Source organism: Aspergillus piperis (assembly GCF_003184755.1).
Source record: "Aspergillus piperis CBS 112811 unplaced genomic scaffold BO85scaffold_4, whole genome shotgun sequence".
Taxonomy (NCBI): Eukaryota; Fungi; Ascomycota; class Eurotiomycetes; order Eurotiales; family Aspergillaceae; genus Aspergillus; species Aspergillus piperis.
This window is the reverse complement of record NW_020291594.1, coordinates 1,952,796-1,972,911: the sequence shown is the minus strand read 5'-3', so window position 1 is coordinate 1,972,911 and position 20,116 is coordinate 1,952,796. Positions and strand designations below refer to the sequence as shown.

At 50.7% G+C, this 20,116-nt stretch overlaps 7 protein-coding genes across 7 annotated transcripts; 4 read left to right on the top strand and 3 right to left on the bottom strand.

The window, feature by feature from the left end:
* Positions 1 to 2,573: 2,573 nt before the first annotated feature.
* On the top strand, positions 2,574 to 4,559 carry BO85DRAFT_236891 (uncharacterized protein). The gene is made up of 2 exons (XM_025654809.1): positions 2,574 to 4,463; positions 4,535 to 4,559. Exon 1 carries the CDS (start codon positions 2,814 to 2,816, stop codon positions 4,197 to 4,199), a length of 1,386 nt encoding a protein of 461 aa, XP_025518631.1. The 5' UTR covers positions 2,574 to 2,813; the 3' UTR covers positions 4,200 to 4,463; positions 4,535 to 4,559.
* A 1,036-nt stretch (positions 4,560 to 5,595) lies between these two features.
* BO85DRAFT_236850 (Fe-S cluster assembly protein Dre2) lies at positions 5,596 to 6,950 on the bottom strand. Its single transcript, XM_025654808.1, has 2 exons — positions 6,077 to 6,950; positions 5,596 to 6,008 (listed from the first exon to the last, which is right to left on the bottom strand). Exons 1-2 carry the CDS (start codon positions 6,741 to 6,743, stop codon positions 5,701 to 5,703), a joined length of 975 nt encoding a protein of 324 aa, XP_025518630.1. The 5' UTR covers positions 6,744 to 6,950; the 3' UTR covers positions 5,596 to 5,700.
* A 1,900-nt stretch (positions 6,951 to 8,850) lies between these two features.
* On the top strand, positions 8,851 to 12,759 carry ams1 (alpha-mannosidase). The gene is made up of 4 exons (XM_025659689.1): positions 8,851 to 9,120; positions 9,213 to 9,721; positions 9,816 to 11,808; positions 11,856 to 12,759. The coding sequence occupies exons 1-4, from the start codon at positions 8,975 to 8,977 to the stop codon at positions 12,475 to 12,477; spliced, it is 3,270 nt and encodes a 1,089-aa protein (XP_025518629.1). The 5' UTR covers positions 8,851 to 8,974; the 3' UTR covers positions 12,478 to 12,759.
* Positions 12,270 to 13,887, bottom strand: BO85DRAFT_447278 (chromatin modification-related protein EAF6/MEAF6). The gene is made up of 3 exons (XM_025659688.1): positions 13,412 to 13,887; positions 13,104 to 13,343; positions 12,270 to 13,003 (listed from the first exon to the last, which is right to left on the bottom strand). Exons 1-3 carry the CDS (start codon positions 13,745 to 13,747, stop codon positions 12,752 to 12,754), a joined length of 828 nt encoding a protein of 275 aa, XP_025518628.1. The 5' UTR covers positions 13,748 to 13,887; the 3' UTR covers positions 12,270 to 12,751.
* A 140-nt stretch (positions 13,888 to 14,027) lies between these two features.
* Positions 14,028 to 15,549, top strand: BO85DRAFT_447277 (low-affinity Cu transporter). The gene is made up of 4 exons (XM_025659687.1): positions 14,028 to 14,282; positions 14,402 to 14,600; positions 14,742 to 14,922; positions 14,985 to 15,549. Exons 1-4 carry the CDS (start codon positions 14,193 to 14,195, stop codon positions 15,100 to 15,102), a joined length of 588 nt encoding a protein of 195 aa, XP_025518627.1. The 5' UTR covers positions 14,028 to 14,192; the 3' UTR covers positions 15,103 to 15,549.
* BO85DRAFT_236718 (putative F-box and JmjC domain protein) lies at positions 15,070 to 17,172 on the bottom strand. The gene is made up of 2 exons (XM_025654807.1): positions 16,616 to 17,172; positions 15,070 to 16,451 (listed from the first exon to the last, which is right to left on the bottom strand). Exons 1-2 carry the CDS (start codon positions 16,954 to 16,956, stop codon positions 15,263 to 15,265), a joined length of 1,530 nt encoding a protein of 509 aa, XP_025518626.1. The 5' UTR covers positions 16,957 to 17,172; the 3' UTR covers positions 15,070 to 15,262.
* Positions 17,173 to 18,210: 1,038 nt separating this feature from the next.
* Positions 18,211 to 19,590, top strand: tif1 (putative eukaryotic translation initiation factor 4). The gene is made up of 3 exons (XM_025654806.1): positions 18,211 to 18,598; positions 18,656 to 19,298; positions 19,360 to 19,590. Exons 1-3 carry the CDS (start codon positions 18,413 to 18,415, stop codon positions 19,368 to 19,370), a joined length of 840 nt encoding a protein of 279 aa, XP_025518625.1. The 5' UTR covers positions 18,211 to 18,412; the 3' UTR covers positions 19,371 to 19,590.
* The last annotated feature ends 526 nt before the right edge of the window (positions 19,591 to 20,116 follow it).

The following is a 20,116-nucleotide window of genomic DNA, read 5'->3' as shown; positions in this document are numbered from 1 at the left end:
TGCTGGAGTGGATCGATCGAATGAGTTGTCGTCTCAGTGGAGCTGATGAGATAGCAGATTCAGCGCGTACCGCGACAGCCAGCCTCTAGCCACCCCCACCGCCTATTCTGCTCAGCTCCCCTCAGGCTCAGCTGCACCACGATTCGACGATGTCCGAACTATGCCCGCCCGGGTCCTTTGCATCATTCAGCTGCCCAATCTCTCTGTCGCGACGGACGAATGTGGAGTTGCTGTTTTGGCATTCTCTGAGCTATCTCCGGTCGAATGGGGGGGCCATCAGGATAGTTGCCTGGACTCCGATGGGGCTATCTGGCGTGACCACGCAGCAGTATCCCGAGCGGAGGGAACGAACAGTGGAGGATGAAAGGAACGAGGCGTATCGCGGCGTGGACTGTGAGACGCTGGGGATGACCTATCCAAAGAATGCTGAGAGCGAGACCGGCCTGGAGCACGTGTCCTGACTGGATGGACCTGTCATAGAGAAATGAGTTCTACTTTACCTCATCGGCAGTGATTTCCCTGCTGGAAAGTAGGGTGGCTGAGGCTACGGGAATGTTCTAGGAAATCCGAGGCGTCATTCGTCGGTTGGTTGCTGTCAATCTGCCCAGATGAGAGAAGGTAGATACCGACACTGATCATTCTGGCCGGTGGTGAAGCCAGAAGAATGTCATGCTGAATAAACTATCTGTGTTACCTGTCATATAGGAGAGTATATGTACCTTTCGAACTAAGGAGAAGAAAAAGAAAAGAAAAGAAAGAAGCAGGGATAAGCAACGAAGAAGAGAAGCAGCTAGGGGAGTAAGTCAACGCGACTAAGGAAACTAGGTCACGCTAAGCGTGCAGAGAAGAGGGACAGAAGCAAAAGGGAAGAGGGTCTGTCAAAGGCGATCTCCATACCGCAATATGATCTATCTTGTGTGATTCCCTACAGTGAGTATGTCTGTCAACTTTTTTATGCAGACTTTTCTTTTTTATTTTTCCGTCTCGTTTCTTTTGTTTCCTTAGTTGACAAAAGACTAGGGGACATGCTGAATAGTTAAGCCACCAATGCGGAATTTAAGTTCAATCGAGTGCAGGGATAGAAGAGTAAGCAACGTGAAATGCCAAAGTTAGTTAGGTAGGTAGATAGCAGAAAATGAGAAAGTAAAAAGAAAAAGAGTCAGAAAGAGTGTGGAAGCTGAAAGGCTGAATGAAGGATGAAGGCTGTGGAGGAGGGCAACCAGGGATAAGCGGCGTCCAGGTTTCTTTGTTTGACTGGCAACGACCAGCGCGACTAGTTGGTTTAGTTGAGTCGATTAGTGTTGATCCAACTAAGAATCACTAAGAATAAACCCGCCATGCCATGAACCATTTAGATCCCATTTCTGACGGAGGGAAAGGATCGACTTCCGGGGTTCAGTAATCAGCAATCCAGCAATCAGCAAGCAAGTAAGCTGGGATCACTCGGTGACTCCAGAATTGTTGGTTATTGCGCTTCGTATTCTTCCCCGGCCCTAACCCGATCTTTCCCCCATCCATCCAATGTCTGGACCTTCCCATGTCTATCTTTCTCTCAGCCTCTGTGTCAAATGTGTTCTTCCTAACTTTCAAATCATTCAATCAATCAATATTCTATCTAGAGCCAGAACCAGAATTTCCGGTAATTGTAGACGAAAATTGAACGGAAATCACCCCTAATGGCGCGCCCCTCAGCAAGCCCACCCGCACACCATCCACACCCACCATCCACACCCCCCCCCCGGTCCATCCCTTGCATGAGGGTGTCACTCTCATGAGGCTATTCCCGCCCATGATGATGACCACGACGACCCCATCCTGCAGTTCGGCCAGGAACTGCCCTTGAGATATGTCGCTTTTATTTTTGCTTTTTGAATATTTATTTTATTTAATTTTTTTTTCTTTCTCATGAATTTTCCCAAAATTCTACATGGACTCCGCCCCGAACTCCTTGGGATCTAGGGATGAACGGCCGGACCAGCCAGACGGAGCTTGACGAGCTGCATATGGCGACCCTCCCTGATGGATCCCATCACATCCATCCGCTGCTGAGTTTCTTGTCGTTGGCCTCGTTCTCCTCTTCTTACCTTCTTCCGTCTTCCTGTAATGATTATTGTTTTTATTATTTTCAAACCTATCTCCCTTTAAACTCCATCCTATCGTCGCCCTTTTCTCTCCCTCTTCTTCTCCCTTCCTCCCTTCTTCGTTCATCCTCATTCCTTTCTTTTTTCTTTCCCCTCGTTCTCTTCTTGCTGAACCATGGTCCCGGCGGGTTCTTTATCTCTACACTGCCGGATAAAGACACTGGCCACAGGCTGACTGACTTGCACGGGTGACGGTCGTGTGATTGTTTGCTTGCCCTGCTTGCTGGCCTGTCATCCTGGACGCCAAAAAAAGGTTAAAATCGCATCAGGACCGGCGACTGGCGAGCAAAGTCAAAAAAGCAACGACGCTGGCCGTATTCGGGTCACAATTTTGGTACTTCGCCTACGGAGAACATCCCAATCGGGCCCATTTCCCTCCCGGCTGGTGCCTCTCGCTGGTTATCTTTCTCTTCTTCGGCTTCTTTCTCTTCACTCCTTCTCCTTGGTTCTGCTTGTCTTTCCCTTGCCACGTTTTTCTCTATTCTTTCCCCCCATCCTTCCGGAGGGGGAAAGGTCTTTTGAGACATCCCTTCCCCTCCCTTCGTGCCAACTCTATAAACTATCTCCTGGCACTGCCAAACGATATACTTCCCCAGTTCCTGGCCCGAGCCACGGGAATATTACTCCCCACTCCCAACCCCCTCCTCCTTCTCCATCTAGCACAACAGCACCATGCTTTCTCCGTCCTCGTTGGCACTTCCTAGGCAGGCCCCTCCAGTGAGGCCCTCTCGGTCCTTGGAGGGACTAGAGCAAGTCGTTCCTCCTCGAGTGCCAGTGCCCCCTGCTCGCCCGGCACTACGACATATTGATAAGCCGCTCCCTGAGCTGCCTCCCAAGCCACTACCTGAGACCCCGTCGATGGACGAGGGCTCCACTGCATGGAGTGATGACAGTAGTACCATCTCCAGCTTCTACGATGACAGCCGACGCTTTTCGGCGGATTCGTCCGAGAGTTACCCTGTTTTTGTCCGCTCTGGTTCGGACGATCTGTCCGAGCTTGTCGATCATCCACCCACTACCGGGCCCATCGACCCGTACCAACATGACGACCATCACCACCATCACAATGACCATTCAAAGTCCGCACCCTTCGCCATCACCACTACTTTCCTCCACGATGACCACTCCGACCGAGCCCAACCCTGGGTCGCTAACCGGGCTGGCCCCAACCATTACTTCCGGGAGAAGAAATGGGACTTTTTCCCTGAGCTGGCTACTCCGTCGGCTCTCCCGACATCCCCGCGTTTTCCCACTCACCCCCGCAAAAAGAACGGCAGTAAACTGAACCTCACCGTGTTCGACTTCGCCAAAGGCCGCAACCGTTGGAACTCATCCGATCGAAGTGGACGCGCCCTCGCTCAGGACGTGCGCAATTCCATTCGCTCCTACGTGCAACGGCGCTTGTCGAAAAATTCCCTGGAACGAAACGAGAGTAATCGGTCCTCACCCCCCACAGCAGGTTCAGTGGATCCTGTGCGCACCCCCACGCCATCGAGCAAGATCACCACAACAACCGACGAATATTATCATCCTGGAAGTCCAAGGTCTCCTCTGAGCCCAGTGGATGTCTCGCTCTCGAATAAACGCCTATCGCGCATGTCCACCCACTCAACCATGGGTGCGCGCGGCCCGCACCCGCGGCCTCTGGCGTCCCCACGGAAGAAGCAGCTGGCAGTGCCGATGTCGCCGTATCAGAAGTACGGTGCTGCGATCTGGGAGAAGCCAGGTCGCGAGAAGCGCATCAGTTACCGACAGAGCCCTAATGTTCGGTTTCCTCGCTATCGGAAACGACGCTCGTCAAAGAAGGGCTTTGTGTCCTCCGCAACGCCACCCCTGACGCCACCCGCCCGGTCTCAACTCCAGCAGAACACTCGGGACTGCGTTCGAGCCATTCAAGACGGCACCCATCATATCCTCGACGCCCTTGATGGCGCGCGGAAGAAGATGATCGGAGTGCGAGGCGATCGACGGCACACAGAGCTGAAATCACAGATCCGACTAGTTGGACCGGTCAGTCCATACAATAACAATTACGGACAGACCGATCCATGGATTTAGAACGAAGAGCTCATTAACTCTCCTCTCAGACTTTCCTTTCTCGTTCCGTCTTCTTTCCTTTCTATGTTTATGATATCCCCATTCGCTTCATTGTCCATGTTATCCAATTAGCCTGTCCTTATTATTTCCGGTCACTCTCTACGTACTCTCGTCTTGTCCTGCGACTCTAGTCATTACCGTGATATCCCGTTGGCATTTTCAGAGTCTCTGCTTGGCGTTGGGGATGCACCTACATATGCTTATCTATAGCTACTTCACTTTTTGGTATATTACATTGAGGAATACTAGCTTATAATGACCCAATATCAAATCTGATCATCGACAACCCAAAACAGTCAGACTAATGGACCAATAATCGCAGTAATTGAATACACCCCACCCCACCCAAAAGAATGCAACCCATACTGTAAGATGATAATAGAACACGTGCCCCATCCCTTACATATCTATCCCCAATACTTGCATATGCAGTACCAGCACATGATCTGACTAGGAAATTCTCCTGGATCAAGTGTCTCTCTTTCCTTTCCCTAACCCTTGCCCTGTCTTTCACCCCCTAGGCACTAAATTAAACACAGTGTCTATATCCGTTGACAACCATAGCATTTGTAATTTGCAACCGAAACATCATGACTCTGGTCGAAAATCGGATCAACTAAATCTCTCATCCCTATCCCTGAAATCTGAATCAGTCCATCGTGGCTGTAGCTGTATTTATGTGTAGTCTTAAGCATGCGAATAATTATACGATGGTCTGTGCATACTCTGTATGTGATAGACCCTTGCGTCGATTAGTACTTACTTTTCTAGGTAGAATATCAGCTGATCAGCTGGTGTTCAGTAGTCACTATGTATCTATATTATCGTGTTTTTGTAGTGGGAGGTATTATAGATTGTAAATCTAGGGGTGGATGGATAATGCTGTGCGACTTTTGACTTATTACTGAATTTGTGGTGCTGTGTTACTTGTGATTTTGTTTTGTTTCTCAAAGATCGGGTACTTAGTAGTATTTGTCGTAGGTGTGGGGATAGGGTCGGGATTTGGATGTTGTGTATTTAGTACGGAGGAGGAGGAGGAGGTAGGGGGCGGAGGGATAAGGTGAGTGTATGGGAGTGGGATGGTGGGAATGGGATTCGTGAGTGTTGCGTCTGTAGTTATTGGGCTTGTGCCACGTTCGATGATGTGGGTTGCTGGCTTGCATACTATATTTATTATTCTCTGCTGGAAAGTGCGGTCCTGTACCTATGGTGCAAGAAGGCTAACTGTTGTGTTGATCAAGCAATGCAATAGGAACGAATAGTAGGTCATTGATATTCCTAAAAGCAACCCTATATATTTCATAGAGTTAGGTCATGATAAATAACAAGGCTAAACTAAGATAAGGTATTCTATTTTATCCTGCGCCCAACCATCGCCTGTCCAAGCAAACCGACCAGCCAACCCACAAGGAACCGAAATTAATAAAGAGACCCGACCTGAGAAGAACTGAAAAGGAAGCTTTCACAACTGCGCAACGTTTTCCAGGATCTGCACCTCCTGGCCCGGCTTGAATGCCGGCAGTCCGATGAACGGACAGCCCGCGCACCGGAAGGCATCGCCCAGGGCGCAGTTTCCACACGAGCCTGTCTTACCCTGCACGGTAAAGTCCAACTCGTTCAGGTCCTCCGTCTCCAGCTTCATCACGTTCAGAGCCTTGTCTGCCTTCTCCCGCTCTGCTTGTTCCTCCGCTTCGAGTCGTGCTGCGAGTCCGCACGTGCAGTCCTTGCAGGCGCGACGCCGGCGGCCGGGCTTGGGCTGGCATTCGGGGGCTGTGATGCATGCATTGTTAGCATGGTTCAAATTCCACAAGATTTATCGAAGTATGAATGGGACTTACGCTGGATGGGTCTCTTCAAATCCTCATCCGACAGCAGGGTATCCTCGTCAATCAGATCATCGTCGTTCTCGTAATCGTCGTCATTATTAATCATGCCCACGGTGACAGGCTGCACGGGCGGGGCAGGCGCAGGTGCGGGAGCAACTGTCTCTGTCTTTGCCGCATCCTTCTTCTTCCCATTGCGTCGCAGAGGAATCGCGAACGACTTGGGCTGGTCCATCTTCTCAAACCCGGCATCGGTCTTGATCAGCCCCGCCAAGACCGCCTCGCGCTCCTCGGCCTCTCCGAAAAAGTTATCCTGGGTCTGTAGCTTCGCTCCGGCTTTCATGCAGGGAACCAACGCGGTGTAGACATCCCGCGTGAGCAGGTGGAGGGCCTCCGACCGCCGCGTGCCATCGGTATCGGTTAGGACGACAATGTGATCGTAGGTGTTGGCGGGGAGAGAGACGAAGCCGGCAGATATGCGGTCAAGCATCTGCAGGTCGGTTGTGGAGCGGTCAAAGGTGGTGAAGAGGTCCCGGAGCTTCTCTTCTTGAGTGGCGATGGAGGGGGGAGCGAGGAGGAGAGTGCGCTTGGAGGGGCTGCCGGTCGACATGGGCTGGAAGGAGGGGGCGGGTGCCATGTCGAAATCAGGCGTTGTGTCGATGGTCACGAACGAGGGAGCCATTGTGTCGGTCTACCTGCGAGTTCGTCCGTGAAGGGAGAAGGGAGAGGAGATAGTTGGGGTATAAATGGAAGGGAGTGGAAATTGAGGTTCAAAAGTGATCAGTGGCCGTGATCGGATGCTCGTTTTGGGTTTCGTCTGGCTGACTCAATTATCATCTGACGGCGTTGTGATTGGGTGGCGGGGAAAGTGGCAGAGATTGTGTTTGACGGTTATCAGCGAATTTTCGGGGTTATCTGATGATGGGGGATTACAAATCGAGGCACACGCCTGCAACCCCCGAGGAAATAGCTAGGTGATAGTCCGATGGCGGTGGTGGGATTTGTTTCCTCCTTTAGGAAAGTCGATGTCAGTGGGTTTTTATTTCTGGGAGGTTCTCTTTGACTCCGAGTGATTTAGCAGATTTTCTCCCCTCCAATGCCCCGCACTCATATTACTTTGGCCGGGTTGTTATTGCCCTGCTCGCTGTCCATGGGAAATTGTCACGGGAATTCTTTGGTCCTTTTGGGTTTAGCCCAACTGGGCTGCTGCCCAAGCTGGCTGACTAATGGAGATCCTTCAGAACCCCGCTTGTTCATGATGTCACTCAGAGAAAGTCTGCCATCAGCAAGACGATATATTTTATTATTAGTCAGTTACCGATGTGCGCGGAGAAATGGTCTTAACAAATGATAGAAAAATGCCGATTATTGGCAAGGGAGACGGATATCTGCCCAAGAGCCGCTGTTTTTCTGCGTGGGGTGCAGTTTAACCTTAAATTGTTTCCAGAAATGGAAACCCGGAGGGCCAAATACTATACGGTCATGTGATACGGCTGATGGTTGATGGTCTCTACGACCATAGCGTTGGAAGACTCAATTGTAACAACATTATTTCGGGGGAACCAGTCTTCAATGCCCCTATTGGCGAGAGATACAGACATATTTGATGCAGCTACAACACAAGCTAACACGTCATGGCAATAAGCTGACTGAAGGGCAGAAAGAGTGGCCCTCACGCCAGCAAAGTCACCCTAACGACAACATTATCTCCAGGAAATATTTGCTCAAAGGCAATAGAAATTAGCTTTGTCTCATGAATGAGATAGACCAAAACTACTGCCACAAACCTTAAGTCAGGCCTTTGCCTATGACATCGCTGAAAGCACTCTACTAATCGTGCTACCTACTAATATCCATACTGCTTGATTTCCTGGTCGATAGTATGGTGTTACTCTCTCTGGAGCTATATATATATATATGTCGATCAAGCATCGTGATGAAGTGTATGGATTTCAAGAGCTCGTTGTAGATATTAGACAGCTCGAGGAAAGAAGCCCCAGCTGTCCTGAACTCTCGCTCAGCAATCCAGTCACACTACAATCGAATTCAGCAAATATTGCACAGCATTATCGCCCAAGAACATGTTCTTTGATGGTTAGATAGAGCGATGTGTGCAATGGTTGCAATATGTCGATGCAGGAGGTAATATTTATCCCGGTGCTATAGTCCCGTCAGAACTCTACCTCGCAAGCGGCCACTGTCATCAAGTACGATAGCGACATGCCATCTAAAGACTGCCTATCGATGTTATCCATCAAAAAGTAACAGTTCAGCTCGCTAGTTCTGATCAATTCTATAAGACCATGTGACTTTGACGCCTGACTGTTGGCAAATAAGGTCAACTCACCATGGCAGTGTCGTATCGATGCCAGTTGGCACCGACTCTATTAGCTCATATTGCGGTAATTAGAAGAACAGATAGACGGCGTATTGTTGTACAGCCTTCGTAAGCTCGGGGAGGCCGCTCAGGCGCCTCCGAACATAATGGATGTCTGTGCTTGGGTCAGTATACCACAATATTGTCATTTATGCAAATTCGACTAAACTTCACAAACCAATTTAATGCTCTCACAAAAGCACTAATATTTCCAAAATTGACGTTCGATAAAATAAATGTTCAAATCATGTTTCTATTGTCAAAGTCTCCGCAAAAGGCAATGGGGACGAATGAATGGCTGACATAACAGCCACCCCGGACCAGCACAGGAATGCCTGCATCCAACGTCATGTCACCTGCCCTGTCGTGTTCCTGGCCGTTCCTGGCGACTCCTCACTTCCCCTCTCCTTTCCTTTGAGCAGACTCCCTCCTCTTTCGATCATTCAATTCATTCGAATCTATTAAATGCTTTAAATTATCAGTCGTTGCATCCAAATCTGTTTATCCCATCACTCCACTGATCTAGACCCGCTACCATGGGTGGAGACGTTCCCCGGCAAGCTCCCAGCGCCCTTCCCCAGACTCCCGCGGGCCCAGTCGGTCAACGCATCAAGAGCATATATACCGACCGTCTCAAGCAATTCACTGCCACCGGACAGTACGAAGGCCAGAACCTCATCTCGTAAGTACATTCTCATTGTGGTCTTATTGCACACATTTCTTCATTCTTCCGATTGTTTATCTTGCGTCCGAACTATACTAAAGGTCTACTAGCAAGCTGAACGAGGCCGTCAATTCCGACGAAGACCATGTCAAGCTTTCAGTATACTCCGTCCCTGACCTCCAGCGCCCAACTTTCAAAGAGGCTACCTCCAATGAATTTAAACCTACCCACATCGGAGCATCGTTCGGACCAAGCTGGTCCACTCATTGGTTCCGCATCCGCCTGACGGTCCCGGAGGATATGCGCAAAAAGGAACGTCTGGAGTTCCACTGGGATGCAAACAACGAGGGTCTAGTGTGGTCAGAAGATGGTCGGCCCCTTCAAGGTCTCACTGGTGGCAACGAGCGTATCGAGTGGATCATCCCCGATGCCTGGCGGGACGGGAAGGAACATACCTTCTACATCGAGATGGCCTGCAATGGCATGTTTGGAAATGCGCCTGGGGGTGATTCCATCCAGCCGCCCAACCCTAACAAATACTATACATTGCACAAAGCTCAAATTACGGCCGTCAACCTAGAGGCACGGGCATTGTTCTACGACTTCTGGATTATTGGAGGTATGTTCGGACCAGTGAATTTAAGCAGCTTGTGCCGCTATTGGCTGCTAGGCGATAGAGTATCCCGTCGATGATTACTGACTTGGTACACTAGACGCGGCCAGGGAATTCCCTGGTGATGGCTGGGAGTCGCATGAGGCCAATATGGTCGGGAATGCTATCATTGATGCGTTCATTGCTGGGGAAGGCAGCAATGAATCAATCAGGGAGGCACGCAAAATAGCCCAGAAGTACCTGGGTAGTAAAGTAGATTCTTCCCGAGTGTACGAGACCGACACGGAACCCATCGTCTACGCTATTGGACATTGCCATATCGATACTTGCTGGTTGTGGCCTTGGGCAGAGACTAAGCGTAAGGTTGCCCGGTCATGGTCGAACCAGTGTGATCTGATGGACAGATATCCGGAGCATCGCTTCGCTTGCTCCCAGGCACAACAGTTCAAGTGGTTGAAGCAATACTATCCATCGGTTTTTGAGCGCGTCAAACAGTGGGTCAAGAAAGGTCACTTCCAACCTATCGGCGGCAGCTGGGTCGAGCATGACACCAACATGCCCAGCGGAGAGTCGCTGGTGAGGCAATTTCTCTATGGCCAACGCTTCTTTGAGAGAAACTTCGGTGAACGCTGTACAACTTTCTGGCTTCCGGATACCTTTGGCTACTCTACGCAGATACCTCAGATCTGTCGTTTGGCAGGCATGAGTCGCTTCCTCACCCAAAAGCTCAGTTGGAACAATATCAATAACTTTCCGCACACCACATTCCTTTGGGTTGCACTTGATGGGAGCCAGGTTATCTGCCACATGCCACCAGCGGAGACATACACTGCGAGCGCTCACTTTGGTGACGTGAAGCGTAGCGTGACTCAACACAAGTCAATGGACAACGACAACACGTCACTCTTAGTATTCGGCAAGGGCGATGGTGGTGGCGGTCCAACCTTTGAACATCTGGAGAAGCTGCGCCGCTGCCGCGGTCTCAGTGACAAGGTTGGCTTGCTTCCTCGTGTCAAGATGGGAAATTCGGTCGATGATTTCTTCGCAAAGCTCGAGAAGAAGGTAGAACAAGGTACCCGCTTCGCCACGTGGTATGGTGAATTATATTTCGAACTACATCGGGGTACATATACCACGCAGGCCAACAACAAACGGGGAAACCGCAAGTCAGAGTTCTTGCTCAGGGAGATTGAATACCTTGCTACTCTCGCCACTCTTGAGCAGTCTGCCGACAAGTATAAGTACCCCAAGGAGGAAATTGACGAGATGTGGGAAGATGTACTTCTGTGCCAATTTCATGATTGCCTTCCCGGTAGCAGCATCGAGATGTGCTACGACGACTCCAGAGAGCTATACAAGAAGGTTTTCGAAATTGGCAACAAGGTTCGGAAGGAAGCCCTTCAAGCTCTTGGACTTGGCAGCAGCACCGCTAAGGGTCTTGTCGCAATCAACACATTGCCCTGGCCTCGCTCAGAAGTAGTCAAGGTCCCTGCTGATTTTACAGCTGCGGGTGGCCCTAGGTACGCCATTGTCAGTGGTGAAAGTGGTCCTATCAAGTGCCAGATTCCTACAGCTTCGAGCAGGGCGCCTGCTGTGACTGTTTCCGAGATCGAGCCCGGTGTTTTCCGTTTACAGAATGAAAAACTGAGGGTAGATGTGCACGACGGAGTCATCACATCGTTGTACGATCTGGAGGAAAAGCGGGAAATCGTTGCCAAGGGCGGAAAGGCTAACCAGCTTGTCATTTTTGATGATAAACCACTCTACTGGCAAGCGTGGGACGTTGAGGTCTTCCACCTCGAATCGAGGAAGGAGTTGCAATCCGGGAAGACTACTGTCGCTGAAAACGATCCATATCGTGTCAGCGTGGTCACTGAGACCCGCATAAGCGATAAGAGCTGGGTCAAGACGACTATCAGCCTGGCTGCTGCCGTTGGAGACCAGCCATCCTATGTTGAGATGGAAAGTGAAGTTGAATGGCGGGAGACTATGAAGTTCCTCAAGGTCGAATTCCCTGTCGACATCACGAACACACAGGCATCGTATGAGACTCAGTACGGAATCATCAATCGTCCTACTCATTACAACACCAGGTATTTCTACCCTTCTTTCCACATAAGCAGGTGCTAATAGGCTACAGCTGGGACATGGCCAAGTTTGAAGTGTGCTGCCACAAGTGGGCAGATCTGTCTGAGCACGGCTACGGTGTCTCGATCCTCAATGATTCCAAGTATGGGTTTGCAACTTGCGGTAACATGATGCGCCTCTCCCTGCTTCGTGCCCCGAAGGCACCAGATGCTCATGCAGATATGGGCCATCATCGTATCCGTTACGCGATTCTCCCGCACGCAGGACCCCTGGACCATCGCACGATCCGCGCAGGGTACAGCTTTAACCATCCCCTTGCCTTGGAGCCCGTATCTGGTCAGGAGGCAAGCGATGCGTTCAAGTCGATCCTGCTGGACGGTTCCCCTTCACTCGTGTTGGACACAGTGAAGCGCGGTGAAGACGATGAAGACGTGTCTCGTGACGAACTACCAAGGCGTGCCGGGAAGAGTGTCATCCTTCGCATCTACGAGTCCCTAGGTGGTAAGAGCCGTGGCACCATCAATACCAAGCTTCCTGTCAAGAAGGCATGGAAGTGCAATATCCTTGAGGATGACGAGACGAGCCTGGTCTTGTCCAAGAGTGCTTCACAGACCACGAGCATTGATATCGAGCTGAGAGCCTTCGAGGTTGCGACATACAGACTGCAGCTGTAGTCAGTCCCATTGCTGTGAAAGGAAAAATTGTCTGTAGTTCGTAACACCAAGTGACATATCTTTCGAGATGTATAGTCTAGCAGAGCAATGCCGATGCAATCTAGTAGTACAGAGGATATCACAGACAAATAGCGAAACTAGTAAACACAGCGAACTCTTCGAACAAATATAATCAGTAGTTTCCCGCGCGCCACAGCTCCCTATCCAACCCAGCAAAGAACCTACCAACTCCAACGAACTCTCATGAAATCAAACGAAATAATAAACTGATATATCAATCCCTCCCATAAGTAATCTTCAACCTCTTCGTAGACGGCCTATCCCCATCTGTCCCATCATCATCCCCCTTATCCTTATTACTCGCCGCAGACTTCTTCTTATTCTTCGACGCCTGCCCCCCCTTCACACTATTCGCCGCGGACGACGCATCCCCGTTCCCAGGCTTTCCAGTAGAACCATTATGCGTTGAGTTCGGAGTCGCGGCATGCGACGGCGTCGTTTGAGCCGATGAAGGCGCGGGTGAATCCTAAACACAAACACAGAGAACCCGTCAGCTTACGCACATCCACACAACCAAACAACACAGGGGGCGGAAATAGAGAGAAAGGAATGGAAGGTAGACATACCCGCATAAAACTCGCCGAACTCCTCGAAAACACACGATCCGCGTCCGACACCGTTGCCTTTCGTCTCGCAGCACCTCCACCACCACTCATACTCGATGAGAGGGCAATGCCTGCTCCGCCGATCCCGGCCCCGCTGGACGATCCCTTGATGTAGTTGTCGAAACCCTTGATGATGTTTCCGGCGGTGGTTTCTTCGAGGTAGGATTGTTCGAAGCGGTAGATTTGGTCTTCAAGTTGGGCCTGTCGTTTATTTGTGTTGGTTCGTGACACGGGGGAAATTAAAGGGGGGGAATGGGGGGAGTCCGTACCATGCTCTTATCCATTAGACGCTTCTTTTGGAGTGTGTCGCGCAGTTCGCGGCGGAGTTTCTCGTAGTAGGGGAGGCCGCGGTTTGCGGTTGATGAAGCGGAGGAGTCGTTGGATTGGTTGGGGTTGTTGGGGTTGGAGGTGGAGTTTGATGTTGTGTGGTTGTTGGAGTTGAGATTGGAGTTGGCATTGTTGTTGTTGTTGTTTGGTGTGGAATTGGGTGCTGTGGAGTTGGTGTTTGTGGTGGAAGTTGGGCCTGTTGTGCTGGTTGGTGGTGCTGGTGCTGGGGCGCTTGATGCGGCCGGTGTTGCAGCAGCGGCGGCGGCGGGCTCGGTCATTGTGGTGGTGGGCGACGTGATTGTAGTCGTGGGAAAGCGTCAATTATGAGGAGATTGAGATGGGGAGTTGGTTGGCTTAGATGCGAGCGCGCATTGAAACGAGTGTACTGGTGGAGGTGGTGTCGCGATCTCTAGCATCTAGAAGCGGAAGAGAAGTGGAAGTGACTGAATGGATGATGATCGCCGCCAGATCTTATCGTTGCTGTTTGGCTGGTTTGCATCCGCGTCACATTATCGCTCCGTCAACTTACGTACACTAGGGAGCTGCATCTCCCCATCTCCCTTGCTCTCTTTCCCTCTCTGTCTTACCGGTGTGGCTTGCTGGCTTCTTTATCTGAGAGAGGCTTGTGATATTTGCTACGCTGAAGCTCGCTGTACATACTGTACCTGACTTCATCATCAACGACTATTCTATTTGTTGAACTTGCTACGGCCTGACTTCGAGATGGATCACTCAATGCATGGCATGATGGACATGGACCATGGTCATGATCATGGTGATATGGATATGGGTGATGGACAGTGCAATATGAATGTGAGTGTCTTGTTGCTTCTATAGTGGTGCGAGCGCAAGCGGTGCTCGGAAGTGGAGCTCACCATTGCTTGCTACAACGTACTGTCCTCCTAGCTCGACCGGCTAACGATGCTTGCTAGATGCTGTTCACCTGGTCTACGAAGAACCTCTGCATCGTCTTTCCCCAATGGCGCATTACCAGCACCTGGTCCCTTCTGGGTTCACTTATTGTCATCGTCCTTTTGACGGCCGGCTATGAGGGGATTCGACAGCTTACACGGCGGTTCGAAGCAGCTCACGCCAGGAGGCTGAGTGCATATACTACGGTTGCTGTTGGAGGTACGTACATCTCAGTTCCTATTATGATTCCTGTATAATGCATGGCGGGGATATTGGAGTCATGGTTTCTTCCTCATCTTCGAGCGCTGGTTATTGGTTTGGCCCAACCTTTGCTGGGATGAAGCACCTGACACCGTGAAGGCAGCGAGGCCCACGACGATTCTGCCACGGCCAATGTCCCTTCTAGCCAGACGCTGCCTGCCCCGAACACCGGCTCACCCCTAGTTGTAGGCAGGGATAGCCGAAGGACCGTCGAGCAAAGAGGCAAGATCACCATGGCAGCTTTGTATGCTGTGCAGGTATTCTATAGCTTTTTCATCATGTAAGTCTTCTAACCCCTCCTATTCACTTCCTGTTCGACTTGGACGAGTTCTAACTGTTCAGGCTGCTCTTCATGACGTACAATGGATTCGTCATGCTCGCAGTTGCCGTTGGTGCCTTTGTGGGATATTTGGCGTTTGGGGACAACACCTCTGCCAGCAAATCGGTTGCTTGTCATTAATGGACTGTAAGCACGAAGGCTTGCCTGAAGTTTGGCGGGAACCGGGCATATTTTAAGCAGTAGCCTCGTTAGGCAGCGTCTTGTCGTTTGGAAACAGCATCAGTTGCATACTCGTCTAATGAACATTCATGCGTTCACTTGCAAGCAGCGGAGACTGCAATTAGGGGACTTCAACATCGCTGTCATCTCCAAACCCGAAGCTAAACCCGCCTCCTTCGGCGGCATCACCTCCGTCTTGCTCTGCATTTCCGTGCACAATTTCGTCCCACTTCCGTTTCTTCCCCTCGTTCTTCTTCTGCAGCTCTGCCTGCGCCTGTTCCAATAGCTCAGGATGCGATTTCTGCATCTGCGCCACAAACCGTTCGTAGGGATTGTTAACGTCCTTTCTGAAACCTGAAACCTGGTCTGCCTTGTTAGACAAGAAGTCCAGCGCGGCGCTCAGGTGGGCACGGGGTATGAAGTTCTGAGTAATGGCAATAGCTGGCTCAATGTTGACGACCAAGTGCCACCAGCCCGAAGGAACGTGGAGAATCTCGCCCTCGTGACAAATCCCCTCGATGCAGCCTGGGCTACGTCGTGCCTCGGCGTGAAAACCGAAAAGCCACTCGGCAATACTAAGAGGGGAAGTCACTTCACTCTGGTCGTCTGACACATAGACGCCCGGAGGCGGCGGGAGCTTCGAAGACGATGGGAACATGATCCAGTATTTTGAACCACGAACAACTGCATTCCAGGCGCTGGTAGCGTTCGGGTCCTTGTGGAAGGTACTTCCAGACCGCTCGGGTCCAATGATCAGCCATTGCCTGTCAGGGCGATCGTTCCCCAGCACGGAGAAAAAGTCCTCTCCAAAGCAACTGGGAGGCCAGTAAGTGGCGTCAGGCTCCTGGTCCGGCTGACCGACTTTGAGGCCCATTTTTGATACAAATGCCCGGTCGAACAGATAGAGGGGACTCTCATCGGAGTTGTTGTGCATGTAATCAACATATGTATGGAAAGGCCAGTCCACTGCCTCTGCGCGGAAAATAGCCTCGCCGTAGTGATCCAAAAGCATGTTTACGGACCAGTTCTTGTAGGCTGGCCATTGTTTCACAGGCTCAGTCAAGATGAAGGGCGTGTTGCTCCATTTTTCATTGAACTCCTCAAAAGAGAGATCGGGGAGACGAGCAATTTGGTTGCGGGCAGGGATATTCTTAATATAAGGATCTAAAGAAATATGGGCGCAGTGGAAGGGCCGGTGCAGGACATCCGAGAATAGATTCGAGCAGTCTAGGATGCACTCTTCCGACGGAGGAATGTTAAGATAAGTTGAGCGCCATGTTCCTTTCCATGAGAACGAGGCGGGAGGAGAACTGACTAAAGCGTTAGTGCAATGCTCCAGGCCGTCTAGCTATAATTCTACAAACGCGATGAGACAGTAGACTGCCACGTCCCCGGAACCAACAAGAATAAGCAGTCCCCTGGCAAGCAGATGTAGACAATAGTAATAATGTAAGAACAAAGATCTATATCTCACCCGGTGAAAAGAGCTTTCCAGAGATCCTCGGCTCTGGTGAAAGCATAAAATGCCTTGCACGTCTGTCCAATATTCAACAGACTGGGACCATCGAGGTATTCGAGCAACATCAATATCGACTCATCCGGTAGAATGTTAAAAGTGCCAATTGCATGGCGCAGGTTCTCTGCGGCGAGCAAAGCATTGCCACTAGGCTTCACGCCCAGAGGATGGCCAGGAATTTCTTCATGGCCAGACAGATCCTCAACATCGGGCTCTGGATGCGAAGAGTAGCTATGGGCAGCGACTGCACCGCCGAGAGGACGAGCACAGTCCAAGGAATTGATATCCGGCATTTTCATGATTATTATTTGAAGAGAAAGAAAGAGACGGGCATTGAATTGTAGGAACTTTCCCAATTGGGTGGGGAACGACTAGACCGGTCACAGACCGGGCGGCGGTGGTGGTACAGACTAGTAATAAACAGCCCACACAACCAACGGCCAGGGCTGTCAGGCAGGGAAGATACGGGGGGTCTTATGCCCAACCCACCCATAAACAACACTCCTGTGGACTTCCTAAGCGGCAATACTATGGCCCTACGCAGTAAAAGACTTGCCTCCTGGGCATCGAAAATATTACCAAAGATTTCCCTCCGTAGTCCAGCCAGCGAATAAGGAAATAATGACAAAATTCCCACAAGGCAAGTACGTGGGTAGGTTACCCGATTTAGTAGGCGGTGCGTATCGGCTAGGCTAAATTGGCGCTAAAAATCAAAAATTTCACCGCGACAAATGGAAAAATGGCAGACACAGGGAAAGAAAAGGGAAGAAGAGAAAAAAAAAAAAGTTCGCAGTGCTCGTCCCGCCGCTTCTGCTCCCCCCATTTTCCCACACCATCTTCGGTCATCCAACTTGAACTTCTTTTCTCTTCCCACCCCTACGACTTTTGAAGTCTTTGTGATATCTCTCATCCCCCGAGAGTTGTGCTACCAGGTTCGTTGCTCTCTTCCCAGTGTTTCTCTGCGCATTGCGCCCTCCCCCACCATCCTCGCCTATCGCTAATAAGCCTTTTTCCAGTTTTAATCCCAAAACCCCACCGTCTTCTTCGATCACAGCATCTCGCCTGTGATCTTCTTACAACAACACCGCAATCATGGCTTCTAACGACAAGGGTTTGGAGGAGATCCCCGAGGGTATGTGTTCCTACATCGCTTGCTTCATTTTTTTTCACAGCGAATTTGTGGTCTATATCTATCTACTTCGCTCGACAATGGGGCTCGTTCTCAAGCCAGCAGAAGAAAAAGATAAATCGCCACAACCCATCATCGAAATTTACTTGGGAAACAAAATAGCTGACCATAGTTTTCACGTCAATAGGACAGATCGAGACCAACTACGATGAGGTCACCGACTCCTTCGACGCCATGGACCTGAAGCCCGAGCTGCTTCGCGGTATGTGATACAAATTTTATCTTCGCCCTGGTGGGGTCTGTGCCAACATGTTCTGACGACCTCCAGGTGTCTACGCCTACGGTTTCGAGCGTCCCTCCGCTATCCAGCAGCGTGCCATCAAGCCCATCATTGCCGGTAGGTTTTCCCCGCACGGTCGCCCATAATCCATTATGCTAACTAGAGCATCCCAGGCCACGATGTCATTGCTCAGGCTCAGTCTGGTACCGGAAAGACTGCCACTTTCTCCATCTCCGCTCTCCAGAAGATCGACCCGGAGCTCAAGGCCTGCCAGGCTCTGATTGTCGCTCCCACCCGTGAGTTGGCTCAGCAGATCCAGAAGGTCGTTATCGCCATCGGTGACTTCATGAACATTGAGTGCCACGCTTGCATTGGTGGTACCAACGTCCGTGACGACATGAACACCCTCCGCAACGGCCCCCAGGTCGTTGTCGGTACCCCCGGTCGTATCCACGATATGATTGAGCGCCGTGTCCTCAAGACCGACCAGATGAAGCTCTTCATCCTCGACGAGGCTGATGAGATGCTTTCTGTAAGTCCATTTCAGATCGGCCCCGAGAAGATGTGCCTTGGCTAACAACATAATCAGCGTGGTTTCACCGAGCAAATCTACGACATCTTCCAGCTCCTCCCCCAGTCTACCCAGGTCACCCTGCTGTCCGCTACCATGCCCCAGGATGTCCTTGAGGTCACCACCAAGTTCATGCGTGACCCCATCCGTATCCTGGTCAAGAAGCAGGAGCTTACCCTCGAGGGTATCAAGCAGTTCTACATTGCTGTCGAGAAGGAGGAGTGGAAGCTCGACACCCTCTCCGATCTCTACGAGACCGTCACCATCACCCAGGCCGTCATCTTCTGTAACACCCGCCGCAAGGTCGACTGGCTCACCGACAAGCTCACTGCCCGTGACTTCACCGTCTCTGCCATGCACGGTGACATGGAGCAGGGCCAGCGTGATGTTATCATGAAGGAGTTCCGTTCCGGATCTTCCCGTGTCCTGATCGCCACTGACCTTCTGGCCCGTGGTATCGATGTCCAGCAGGTCTCCCTGGTCATCAACTACGACCTTCCCGCCAACCGTGAGAACTACATCCACCGTATCGGTCGTGGTGGTCGTTTCGGTCGTAAGGGTGTTGCCATCAACTTCGTCACCGCTGACGATGTCCGCATGATGCGTGAGATTGAGCAGTTCTACAGCACCCAGATCGAGGAGATGCCCATGAACGTTGCTGGTAAGCTAGCCTTGGCCCATACTATAATCATAGTATTGTTTATGCTGACTTGTGGTTCCAGACCTCATCTAAACTCCCTAATACCATCACCTAACGTCCCTCGATGCGGATTACGAATGCAGTTGCCAATAACGCTCCAAGGGTGAGCTGCGGTGGGAAAGACGTTTTGACATCGTTGCGCTTCTCTTGGTAAAGGAGAATCCTTCAAAAAGTGGCTTTCTGTGTCTCCAGCATTTTCTCTTTTAGCAGTGGCGAGCGGGAACCGTCTTAGTCTGCGTGTTTCTGTCTTGTTCTGTTTATGGTTTCCTTTGTCTGTTATTGCTTATGGAGATGCGACACGCTTGTGCGATTTTATTGCTGTAATTCATGGTTCTCTTCCGGAAACGCTTTTTCACACCTTTTTCCTTTGCTCTGTACCTAGCTCGCTCTCTGGTTGGTTAAGGATGCTGCGTTCATACTTGACCAAGAGGTCGGGCCAAAAATGTGATTAGTTCAATCAGGCTTTCTTTTCCTCGAGGCACTTTGGGTGGACGAAGATACGATTATGGCTCGGACTGGTTGTATACCTGTGTTCACTAGTATAGACAAGAGAGGTACATACCATTCCATTAGTTTGTTTTGAATAGTCAATCTTCAACCCTTGGTTTTGTGGAAGGCGCTCCAACTTGTAGGGACTGGACTCTACTTCGTACAGACACAGCCTAAGCATAGTATACTATGTATACCACCCTTCCATCCTCCATTCTCCACGTCCTCCACAACACATCCCATGTCCCACAACCACTCTATCCCCACGAAACTCAATCCCAACTAAATAA